The sequence below is a fragment of the Oncorhynchus kisutch genome, linkage group LG17, assembly GCF_002021735.2.
Source record: "Oncorhynchus kisutch isolate 150728-3 linkage group LG17, Okis_V2, whole genome shotgun sequence".
NCBI lineage: Eukaryota > Metazoa > Chordata > Actinopteri > Salmoniformes > Salmonidae > Oncorhynchus > Oncorhynchus kisutch.
Genome location: NC_034190.2, coordinates 86,397,192 through 86,410,025, shown reverse-complemented (window position 1 = coordinate 86,410,025; position 12,834 = coordinate 86,397,192). Strand labels below are relative to the sequence as shown.

At 44.3% G+C, this 12,834-nt stretch overlaps 1 protein-coding gene across 1 annotated transcript in view; it reads right to left on the bottom strand.

Moving 5' to 3' along the window:
* Window positions 1-316: 316 nt before the first annotated feature.
* Window positions 317-12,834, bottom strand: part of plxnb3 (plexin B3) — a 204,966-nt gene continuing 192,448 nt past the window's right edge. The window contains exons 33-36 of the mRNA XM_031793361.1: window positions 10,357-10,421; window positions 8,451-8,526; window positions 7,628-7,702; window positions 317-2,143 (exon numbers count right to left, since the gene is read on the bottom strand). Of these exons, the coding sequence (XP_031649221.1) occupies window positions 2,039-2,143; window positions 7,628-7,702; window positions 8,451-8,526; window positions 10,357-10,421 (321 nt within the window). The 3' untranslated portion in view covers window positions 317-2,038. The remainder of the gene's footprint in view (window positions 2,144-7,627; window positions 7,703-8,450; window positions 8,527-10,356; window positions 10,422-12,834) is intronic.

Sequence of the window (12,834 nt, the reverse complement as noted above, 5' to 3'; positions counted from 1 at the left end):
TAACAGACTGGTACTCAGGCTAGGTTCAGACCCCCACAGATCAGTAACAGACTGGTACTCAGGCTAGGTTCAGACCCCCACAGAGCAGTAACAGACTGGTACTCAGGCTAGGTTCAGACCCCCACAGAGCAGTAACAGACTGGTACTCAGGCTAGGTTCAGACCCCAACAGAGCAGTAACAGACTGGTACTCAGGCTAGGTTCAGACCCCCACAGAGCAGTAACAGACTGGTACTCAGGCTAGGGTCAGACCCCCACAGAGCAGTAACAGACTGGTACTCAGGCTAGGTTCAGACCCCCACAGAGCAGTAACAGACTGGTACTCAGGCTAGGTTCAGACCCCAACAGAGCAGTAACAGACTGGTACTCAGGCTAGGTTCAGACCCCCACAGAGCAGTAACAGACTGGTACTCAGGCTAGGTTCAGACCCCCACAGAGAAGGTGAAAATGTGTAACAACAACATGTCTCTGTTCTGCAGTAAAGAGCTTGTGTTGAGTTCAGTGGCCAGCTACTAGATAGCACAGAACATACAGATTAGACTGCTTTAAAACCTTCAGTGTGTAATCGTAAAATGGTCTTCAAAACAACAAGACATGGGGGGGGGGTTTTAAAGAAAGCAAACATTTTAATACATCGCCAGAAATTGAGCTTATATTTCCTGGTATTCAAAGATAAAGATGTTTAAAACTACTGCTAACAAAGGAAGGTTTTGCTAAAATTTAAAAAAAAAAAGACAACACATGGTCAACTTGACCGTCCATCTGTAGAGACAGTAGAGTCTGGAGAGCTGCAGGGTGGAGGCCCCCCAACGGTGGCTATAGTGGTCAACCTGACTGTTAAGACTAGACTGTGGGCTCGTTACAGAACGTCCATGTTGCAGTCAACCTGTACGGCTCAGGGGGTTAATATAGGCGGTGTGACATGTGATCATCTGTGCAACATGACTGCAATACAGACACCCTGGAACGTACCCTGTCTCTACACCCATATATATATATATATATATATATATATAGACAGTAGTATGTGGACACCCCTTCAAATTAGGGGATTATATTTCAGCCACACCTGTTGCTGATAGGTGGATAACATTGAGCACACAGCCATGCAATCTCCATAGACAAACATTGGCAGTAGAATGGCCTTACTGAAGAGCTCAGTGACTTTCAACGTGGCACCGTCATAGGATGCCACCTTTCCAACAAGTCAGTTCATCACATTTCTGCCCTGCTAGAGCTGCCCCCTGGTCAACTGTTAAGTGCTGTTTATTGTAAAGTGGAAAAGTCTAGGAGCAACAACGGCACAGCCACAAAGTGGTAGGCCACACAAGCTCACAGAACGGGACCACCAAGTGCTGAAGCTCAAAGAGTGTAAAAATCATCTGTCCTCGGTTGCAATGCTCACTACCGAGTTCCAAACTGCCTCTGGAAGCAACTTCCGATCCATGTACACACACACACACACACACACATACACACGTAACATAAAACATTTATGGGGGATAAATAAGATAAATTTACTCCGCCCATTTTATTTAAATGATCTGTGTAAGTGTGTAAGTTTCCTTTCTCACGTGGGTTTGGTTCCTCCATAATATCTAACGCCAGAGAAAACTCCGCCCCTACCAGAATACATTTTTCCATTGAGATGTTTCGCTCTGAGGCACCCCCCCCCCTCCGCGGGGGCGGGGGCAATAAACAGACCAAGAGTGGGGCCCCGATCCCGGAAAAAAATAACCATGAGGAAGTGGATCTGAGTGTTCCGCGTTCTCTGCTGTATCTGGTGTAACGTTCTGTTTTACTGAACGCAGCCCTGTCAGTCTGTGGTTCTCCACTAGGGCAGCGACCTGCTGGGGACGATAGGTCACAGGTCAGAGGTGACAGGTTAGAGGTCAGTGACCTTGTTCTCCACCAGGGCAGCGACCTGCTGGGGACGATAGGTCACAGGTCAGAGGTGACAGGTTAGAGGTCAGTGACCTTGTTCTCCACCAGGGCGGCGACCTGCTGTAGACGATAGGTCACAGGTCAGAGGTGAGAGGTTAGAGGTCAGTGACCTTGTTCTCCACCAGGGCGGCGACCTGCTGTAGACGATAGGCCAGCTGCATCTTCTGTCCAGCTGCGTCCTCCTCCAGAGACGCGATGATCTACAGACAGACAGCATTCACTATCAGATAGTACAGTAGAGACACGATGACCTACAGACAGACAGCATTCACTATCAGATAGTACAGTAGAGACACGATGACCTACAGACAGACAGTATTCACTATCAGATAGTACAGTAGATTACAGTAGAGACACGATGACCTACAGACAGACAGCATACACTATCAGATAGTACAGTAGAGAGATGATGACCTACAGACAGACAGCATTCACTATCAGATAGTACAGTAGAGACACGATGACCTACAGACAGACAGCATTCACTATCAGATAGTACAGTAGAGACACGATGACCTACAGACAGACAGCATTCACTATCAGATAGTACAGTAGAGACACGATGACCTACAGACAGACAGCATTCACTATCAGATAGTACAGTAGAGACACGATGACCTACAGACAGACAGCATTCACTATCAGATAGTACAGTAGAGACACGATGACCTACAGACAGACAGCATTCACTATCAGATAGTACAGTAGAGACACGATGACCTAGACAGACAGCATTCACTATCAGATAGTACAGTAGATTACAGTAGAGACATGATGATCTACAGACAGACAGCATTCACTATCAGATAGTACAGTAGAGAGATGATGACCTACAGACAGCATTCACTATCAGATAGTACAGTAGAGACACGATGACCTAGACAGACAGCATTCACTATCAGATAGTACAGTAGATTACAGTAGAGACGTGATGATCTACAGACAGACAGCATTCACTATCAGATAGTACAGTAGAGAGATGATGACCTAGACAGACAGCATTCACTATCAGATAGTACAGTAGAGAGATGATGACCTACAGACAGCATTCACTATCAGATAGTACAGTAGAGACACGATGACCTACAGACAGACAGTATTCACTATCAGATAGTACAGTAGATTACAGTAGAGACACGATGACCTACAGACAGACAGCATTCACTATCAGATAGTACAGTAGAGACACGATGACCTAGACAGACAGCATTCACTATCAGATAGTACAGTAGATTACAGTAGAGACACGATGACCTACAGACAGACAGCATTCACTATCAGATAGTACAGTAGAGACACGATGACCTACAGACAGACAGCATTCACTATCAGATAGTACAGTAGAGACACGATGACCTACAGACAGACAGCATTCACTATCAGATAGTACAGTAGAGACACGATGACCTACAGACAGACAGCATTCACTATCAGATAGTACAGTAGAGACACGATGACCTACAGACAGACAGCATTCACTATCAGATAGTACAGTAGATTACAGTAGAGACATGATGATCTACAGACAGACAGCATTCACTATCAGATAGTACAGTAGAGAGATGATGACCTACAGACAGCATTCACTATCAGATAGTACAGTAGAGAGATGATGACCTACAGACAGCATTCACTATCAGATAGTACAGTAGAGACACGATGACCTAGACAGACAGCATTCACTATCAGATAGTACAGTAGATTACAGTAGACGTGATGATCTACAGACAGACAGCATTCACTATCAGATAGTACAGTAGAGAGATGATGACCTAGACAGACAGCATTCACTATCAGATAGTACAGTAGAGAGATGATGACCTACAGACAGCATTCACTATCAGATAGTACAGTAGAGAGATGATGACCTACAGACAGCATTCACTATCAGATAGTACAGTAGAGAGATGATGACCTACAGACAGCATTCACTATCAGATAGTACAGTAGAGACGTGATGACCTACAGACAGACAGCATTCACTATCAGATAGTACAGTAGAGAGATGATGACCTACAGACAGCATTCACTATCAGATAGTACAGTAGAGAGATGATGACCTACAGACAGCATTCACTATCAGATAGTACAGTAGAGACACGATGACCTAGACAGACAGCATTCACTATCAGATAGTACAGTAGATTACAGTAGAGACGTGATGATCTACAGACAGACAGCATTCACTATCAGATAGTACAGTAGAGAGATGATGACCTACAGACAGCATTCACTATCAGATAGTACAGTAGAGAGATGATGACCTACAGACAGCATTCACTATCAGATAGTACAGTAGAGAGATGATGACCTACAGACAGCATTCACTATCAGATAGTACAGTAGAGACACGATGACCTACAGACAGACAGCATTCACTATCAGATAGTACAGTAGAGACACGATGACCTACAGACAGACAGCATTCACTATCAGATAGTACAGTAGAGACACGATGACCTACAGACAGACAGCATTCACTATCAGATAGTACAGTAGAGACACGATGACCTACAGACAGACAGCATTCACTATCAGATAGTACAGTAGAGACACGATGACCTACAGACAGCATTCACTATCAGATAGTACAGTAGAGAGATGATGACCTACAGACAGCATTCACTATCAGATAGTACAGTAGAGACACGATGACCTAGACAGACAGCATTCACTATCAGATAGTACAGTAGATTACAGTAGAGACATGATGATCTACAGACAGACAGCATTCACTATCAGATAGTACAGTAGAGAGATGATGACCTACAGACAGCATTCACTATCAGATAGTACAGTAGAGAGATGATGACCTACAGACAGCATTCACTATCAGATAGTACAGTAGAGAGATGATGACCTACAGACAGCATTCACTATCAGATAGTACAGTAGAGACACGATGACCTAGACAGACAGCATTCACTATCAGATAGTACAGTAGATTACAGTAGAGACATGATGATCTACAGACAGACAGCATTCACTATCAGATAGTACAGTAGAGAGATGATGACCTACAGACAGCATTCACTATCAGATAGTACAGTAGAGAGATGATGACCTACAGACAGCATTCACTATCAGATAGTACAGTAGAGACACGATGACCTAGACAGACAGCATTCACTATCAGATAGTACAGTAGATTACAGTAGAGACGTGATGATCTACAGACAGACAGCATTCACTATCAGATAGTACAGTAGAGAGATGATGACCTACAGACAGACAGCATTCACTATCAGATAGTACAGTAGAGAGATGATGACCTACAGACAGCATTCACTATCAGATAGTACAGTAGAGACACGATGACCTAGACAGACAGCATTCACTATCAGATAGTACAGTAGATTACAGTAGAGACGTGATGATCTACAGACAGACAGCATTCACTATCAGATAGTACAGTAGAGAGATGATGACCTACAGACAGCATTCACTATCAGATAGTACAGTAGAGAGATGATGACCTACAGACAGCATTCACTATCAGATAGTACAGTAGAGAGATGATGACCTACAGACAGCATTCACTATCAGATAGTACAGTAGAGACACGATGACCTACAGACAGACAGCATTCACTATCAGATAGTACAGTAGAGACACGATGACCTACAGACAGACAGCATTCACTATCAGATAGTACAGTAGAGACACGATGACCTACAGACAGACAGCATTCACTATCAGATAGTACAGTAGAGACACGATGACCTACAGACAGACAGCATTCACTATCAGATAGTACAGTAGAGACACAATGACCTACAGACAGCATTCACTATCAGATAGTACAGTAGAGAGATGACCTACAGACAGCATTCACTATCAGATAGTACAGTAGAGAGATGATGACCTACAGACAGCATTCACTATCATATAGTACAGTAGAGACACGATGACCTAGACAGACAGCATTCACTATCAGATAGTACAGTAGATTACAGTAGAGACATGATGATCTACAGACAGACAGCATTCACTATCAGATAGTACAGTAGAGATGATGACCTACAGACAGCATTCACTATCAGATAGTACAGTAGAGAGATGATGACCTACAGACAGCGTTCACTATCAGATAGTACAGTAGAGAGATGATGAGCTACAGACAGCATTCACTATCAGATAGTACAGTAGAGACACGATGACCTAGACAGACAGCATTCACTATCAGATAGTACAGTAGATTACAGTAGAGACATGATGATCTACAGACAGACAGCATTCACTATCAGATAGTACAGTAGAGAGATGATGACCTACAGACAGCATTCACTATCAGATAGTACAGTAGAGAGATGATGACCTACAGACAGCATTCACTATCAGATAGTACAGTAGAGACACGATGACCTAGACAGACAGCATTCACTATCAGATAGTACAGTAGATTACAGTAGAGACGTGATGATCTACAGACAGACAGCATTCACTATCAGATAGTACAGTAGAGAGATGATGACCTACAGACAGACAGCATTCACTATCAGATAGTACAGTAGAGAGATGATGACCTACAGACAGCATTCACTATCAGATAGTACAGTAGAGACACGATGACCTAGACAGACAGCATTCACTATCAGATAGTACAGTAGATTACAGTAGAGACGTGATGATCTACAGACAGACAGCATTCACTATCAGATAGTACAGTAGAGAGATGATGACCTACAGACAGCATTCACTATCAGATAGTACAGTAGAGAGATGATGACCTACAGACAGCATTCACTATCAGATAGTACAGTAGAGAGATGATGACCTACAGACAGCATTCACTATCAGATAGTACAGTAGAGACACGATGACCTAGACAGACAGCATTCACTATCAGATAGTACAGTAGATTACAGTAGAGACGTGATGATCTACAGACAGACAGCATTCACTATCAGATAGTACAGTAGAGAGATGATGACCTAGACAGACAGCATTCACTATCAGATAGTACAGTAGAGAGATGATGACCTACAGACAGCATTCACTATCAGATAGTACAGTAGAGAGATGATGACCTACAGACAGCATTCACTATCAGATAGTACAGTAGAGAGATGACCTACAGACAGACAGCATTCACTATCAGATAGTACAGTAGAGAGATGATGACCTACAGACAGCATTCACTATCAGATAGTACAGTAGAGAGATGATGACCTACAGACAGCATTCACTATCAGATAGTACAGTAGAGAGATGATGACCTACAGACAGACAGCATTCACTATCAGATAGTACAGTAGAGACATGATGACCTACAGACAGACAGCATTCACTATCAGATAGTACAGTAGAAACACGATGACCTACAGACAGCATTCACTATCAGATAGTACAGTAGAGACGTGATGATCTACAGACAGACAGCATTCACTATCAGATAGTACAGTAGAGACATGATGATCTACAGACAGACAGCATTCACTATCAGATAGTACAGTAGAGACACGATGACCTAGACAGACAGCATTCACTATCAGATAGTACAGTAGAGACACGATGACCTACAGACAGCATCAGTACTTATAAAGGACTGTGTGGTGTGTTGTTTGTGTGGTGTGTGTGTTCTGTGTGTATGTGTGGTGTGTGTTGTTTGTGTGGTGTGTGTGTGTGTATGTGTGGTGTGTATGTGTGGTGTGTGTGTTCTCTGTGTGTCTGTGTGTATATACCTGGTCGTAGTATTTGTTGATGTACTTATACAACTCAAGCAGAGCCACCAGACTGTTCATGTCTGATCCAAAACTCTGAAAAGTCAAACATGGAAACACAATGTTACAATCTACTGGTTACCAGTACTGTACATTACAACAACATGACTCCATAATAATCTCAGAGTAGAGTAGAGCTGGGTTGAGTAGAGTGGACGGTAGAGGAGAGGACGAGGGAGGAGGGCAGAGGAGAGGAGAGGACGAGGGAGGAGGGTAGAGGAGAGGACGAGGGAGAGGGGTAGAGGAGAGGACGAGGGAGGAGGGTAGAGGAGAGGACGAGGGAGGAGGGTAGAGGAGACGACGAGGGAGGAGGGTAGAGGAGACGAGAGGAGGAGGGTAGAGGAGAGGAGAGGACGAGGGAGGAGGGTAGAGAGGGTAGAGAAGAGGACGAATGAGGAGGGTAGAGGAGAGGAGAGGACGAGGGAGGAGGGTAGAGGAGAGGACGAGGGAGGAGGGTAGAGGAGAGGACGAGGGTAGAGGAGAGGACGAGGGAGGAGGGTAGAGGAGAGGACGAGGGAGGAGGGTAGAGGAGAGGACGAGGGAGGAGGGTAGAGGAGAGGACGAGGGAGGAGGGTAGAGAGGGTAGAGGAGAGGATGAGGGTAGAGGAGAGGACGAGGGTAGAGGACGAGGGTAGATGACGAGGGAGGAGGGTAGAGGAGAGGACGAGGGAGGAGGGTAGAGGAGAGGAGAGGATGAGGGTAGAGGAGAGGAGAGGACGAGGGTAGAGGAGAGGAGAGGACGAGGGTAGAGAGGGTAGAGGAGAGGGTTTAAATCTCCACTCACCCCAGACAGCTCCGTTAGAGTAGAGTTCATCTCTTGGTAACAGCCAGATGCTGCACTGTGGATGTCACTGTAATACCTGAAACAATACCCGCAGAACACTGTAATACCTGAAACAATACCCACTGTAATACCTGGAACAATACCCGCAGAACACACTGTAATACCTGGAACAACACCCACAGAACACTGTAATACCTGGAACAATACCCGCAGAACACTGTAATACCTGAAACAATACCCGCAGAACACTGTAATACCTGGAACAATACCCACAGAACTCTCTGTAATACCTGGAACAACACCCACAGAACACTGTAATACCTGGAACAATACCCACAGAACACTCTGTAATACCTGGAACAACACCCACAGAACACTGTAATACCTGGAACAACACCCACAGAACACACTGTAATACCTGGAACAACACCCACAGAACACTCTGTAATACCTGGAACAACACCCACAGAACACTGTAATACCTGGAACAACACCCACAGAACACACTGTAATACCTGGAACAACACCCACAGAACACTGTAATACCTGGAACAATACCCGCAGAACACTGTAATACCTGGAACAATACCCACTGTAATACCTGGAACAATACCCACAGAACACTGTAATACCTGGAACAACACCCACAGAACACTCTGTAATACCTGGAACAACACCCACAGAACACTGTAATACCTGGAACAACACCCACTGTAATACCTGGAACAATACCCACAGAACACTGTAATACCTGGAACAACACCCACAGAACACACATTTGAATACCTGGAACAACACCCACAGAACACACATTTGAATTCCCTCCATAACCAGCTCCAATAACCAGCTCCCAATAACCAGCTCCAATAACCTAGCTCCAATAACCAGCTCCAATAACCAGTTCCAATAACCAGCTCCAATAACCAGCTCCAATAACCTAGCTCCAATAACCAGCTCCAATAACCAGCTCCCATAACCTAGCTCCAATAACCAGCTCCCATAACCTAGCTCCAATAACCAGCTCCAATAACCTAGCTCCAATAACCAGCTCCAATAACCAGCTCCAATAACCAGCTCCAATAACCAGCTCCAATAACCTAGCTCCAATAACCAGCTCCAATAACCTAGCTCCAATAACCAGCTCCAATAACCAGCTCCAATAACCTAGCTCCAATAACCAGCTCCAATAACCAGCTCCAATAACCAGCTCCAATAACCAGCTCCAATAACCTAGCTCCAATAACCAGCTCCAATAACCTAGCTCCAATAACCAGCTCCAATAACCAGCTCCAATAACCAGCTCCAATAACCAGCTCCAATAACCAGCTCCAATAACCAGCTCCAATAACCAGCTCCAATAACCTAGCTCCAATAACCTAGCTCCAATAACCAGCTCCAATAACCAGCTCCAATAACCAGCTCCAATAACCAGCTCCAATAACCAGCTCCAATAACCAGCTCCAATAACCAGCTCCAATAACCAGCTCCAATAACCAGCTCCAATAACCAGCTCCAATAACCAGCTCCAATAACCAGCTCCAATAACCAGCTCCAATAACCAGCTCCAATAACCTAGCTCCAATAACCAGCTCCAATAACCAGCTCCAATAACCAGCTCCAATAACCAGCTCCAATAACCAGCTCCAATAACCAGCTCCAATAACCAGCTCCAATAACCAGCTCCAATAACCTAGCTCCAATAACCAGCTCCAATAACCAGCTCCAATAACCAGCTCCAATAACCAGCTCCAATAACCAGCTCCAATAACCAGCTCCAATAACCAGCTCCAATAACCAGCTCCAATAACCAGCTCCAATAACCAGCTCCAATAGCTCCTGAGTAAGAATTATAATAATGCCTGAATGTATAGTTTTTCTATTGACTAATTATGAATGTCTGTCTCACCTCTCAACCAGCTGCTTGTATCTGGGGATCTCTCTGGCGTAGAGCAACTTGTTCACTGGAGAGTCCTGTTGGCAGGAAATCAACATCACCACGTTAAGAGAGATTATGTTTGTCAAAAACAAAACGACCATCGTCATCATCGTCATACTAAACGACACAAAGTCTCCTGTTCCTCGGCATTATCCACTCTGAACAGAAATGATGAGGACCTACGAGATCTCCTGTCCTGACCCCAATCAATGATTACTGATTCCCTCTAAATAACAAATTCATTCATTCAAATGAATAAATAAACAAATACAAGTGGATTGTGCTTTATTTATTTTATAAAATGAGAGACCCAAAGTCCAAACTAAACTCTGCTCTATACCACATTTATTAACAACCCAGATATTGGGGCGGCAGGGTAGCCTAGTGGTTAGAGCGTTGGACTAGTAACCGTACAAATCTGTCGTTCTGCCTCTGAACAGGCAGTTAACCCACTGTTCCTAGACCAGTTAACCCACTGTTCCTAGACCAGTTAACCCACTGTTCCTAGACCAGTTAACCCACTGTTCCTAGACCAGTTAACCCACTGTTCCACTGTTCCTAGACCAGTTAACCCACTGTTCCTAGACCAGTTAACCCACTGTTCCTAGACCAGTTAACCCACTGTTCCTAGGCCAGTTAACCCACTGTTCCTAGACCAGTTAACCCACTGTTCCTAGACCAGTTAACCCACTGTTCCTAGACCAGTTAACCCACTGTTCCTAGACCAGTTAACCCACTGTTCCTGAGTTTGAGTTTATTTTTATTTTTACAGGGACAGTGCACATTAATCAACATTTCAGTAAAAGTGCCGGTTTTAGCCAACCGGCTAATTTTCAACCGCAGTCCCTGGGCAGGTTATTAAAAACAATTACAATATAGACAATAGCAACATAGAACAAGCAAGACATAGCAACATAGGACAAGCAAGACGTAGCATACAGACAGAGCAACATAGGACAAGCAAGACGTAGCATACAGACATAGCAACATAGGACAAGCAAGACATAGCATACAGACAGAGCAACATAGGACAAGCAAGACGTAGCATACAGACAGAGCAACATAGGACAAGCAAGACGTAGCATACAGACAGAGCAACATAGGACAAGCAAGACGTAGCATACAGACAGAGCAACATAGGACAAGCAAGACGTAGCATACAGACAGAGCAACATAGGACAAGCAAGACGTAGCATACAGACAGAGCAACATAGGACAAGCAAGACGTAGCATACAGACAGAGCAACATAGGACAAGCAAGACGTAGCATACAGACAGAGCAACATAGGACAAGCAAGACGTAGCATACAGACAGAGCAACATAGGACAAGCAAGACGTAGCATACAGACAGAGCAGCATAAAACAAAAAGCAGCAAGACAAAATTCATAAAAGCAACAAAGTGTTTCCACACCTCACAAGCTACAGACAACAGACAACATGGAGAGTGGCAACACACAGCTAGGGACCATGTTCACAAATCTGATTGACCTTTAGCCATGTCTTCAAGCATTTTGTGATATGTCGTGCAGTTATGTGTGTCTGATGGAAGTGTATTCCAGACATGGGAAGCTCTCACAGAGAATGCAGATTTACTAAAGGTGCTTTTCCTTAGGGGAACTATACAGTCACCTCTCATGGCAGACCTTGTGGATCTGCTGCCATATGTCTGGGTTTTCTGTTTAACAAAAATATTGAGTGGAGGGGGAGCCAGGCCATTGAGGATCTTGAATACAAGACATGCGTCGGTGTATTGCACAAGATTTTCCCAACTCAAGAGCTCATGCTTTCTAAGGATGTGACAATGATGATGGCTATTGGGCTTCCTATCAAGCACTTTGAGAGCCTGTTTGTAGACAGACTGAATAGGTTTTAATGTTGTACAGCAAGCTTGGGCCCAACTAGTCAAGCAGTATGTTAAGTGGGGGAGTATCATAGATTTGAAGTACAGTTTTGCTACCTCTGTAGTCAAAGAATTTCGTATAAATCGGAAATTAGCTAGGTTGAATTTGGTTATTTGAATTACCTTTTTCACATGCTTTTTAAAAGAGAGGTTGGAATCAAGTATGATGCCAAGGTACTTAAAATCGGATACCACCTGGAGCTTCTCCCCTGACACATAGACATCTGGCTCAGTAGCATCTGTTGCCCTCTTTGTGAAGAACATGCAAACAGTTTTTTTCACATTGAGATGCAAACACGAGTCACTGAGCCACTTTGTAACCTGGACCATTACAGTAGTGAGTTCTTGTGCAGCTTGTTGTTTGCTCTTTGCATGCACATATATCACTGTATCATCTGCATACATTTGAACTTCAGACCCAGTACAGACAGAAGGCAGATCATTAATGTACAGGCTGAACAGGAGGGGCCCCAGTATTGACCCTTGGGGCACGCCCACATCATAGCTACGAGTGGGCGACAGCTCATTGCTCACTCTGACACACTG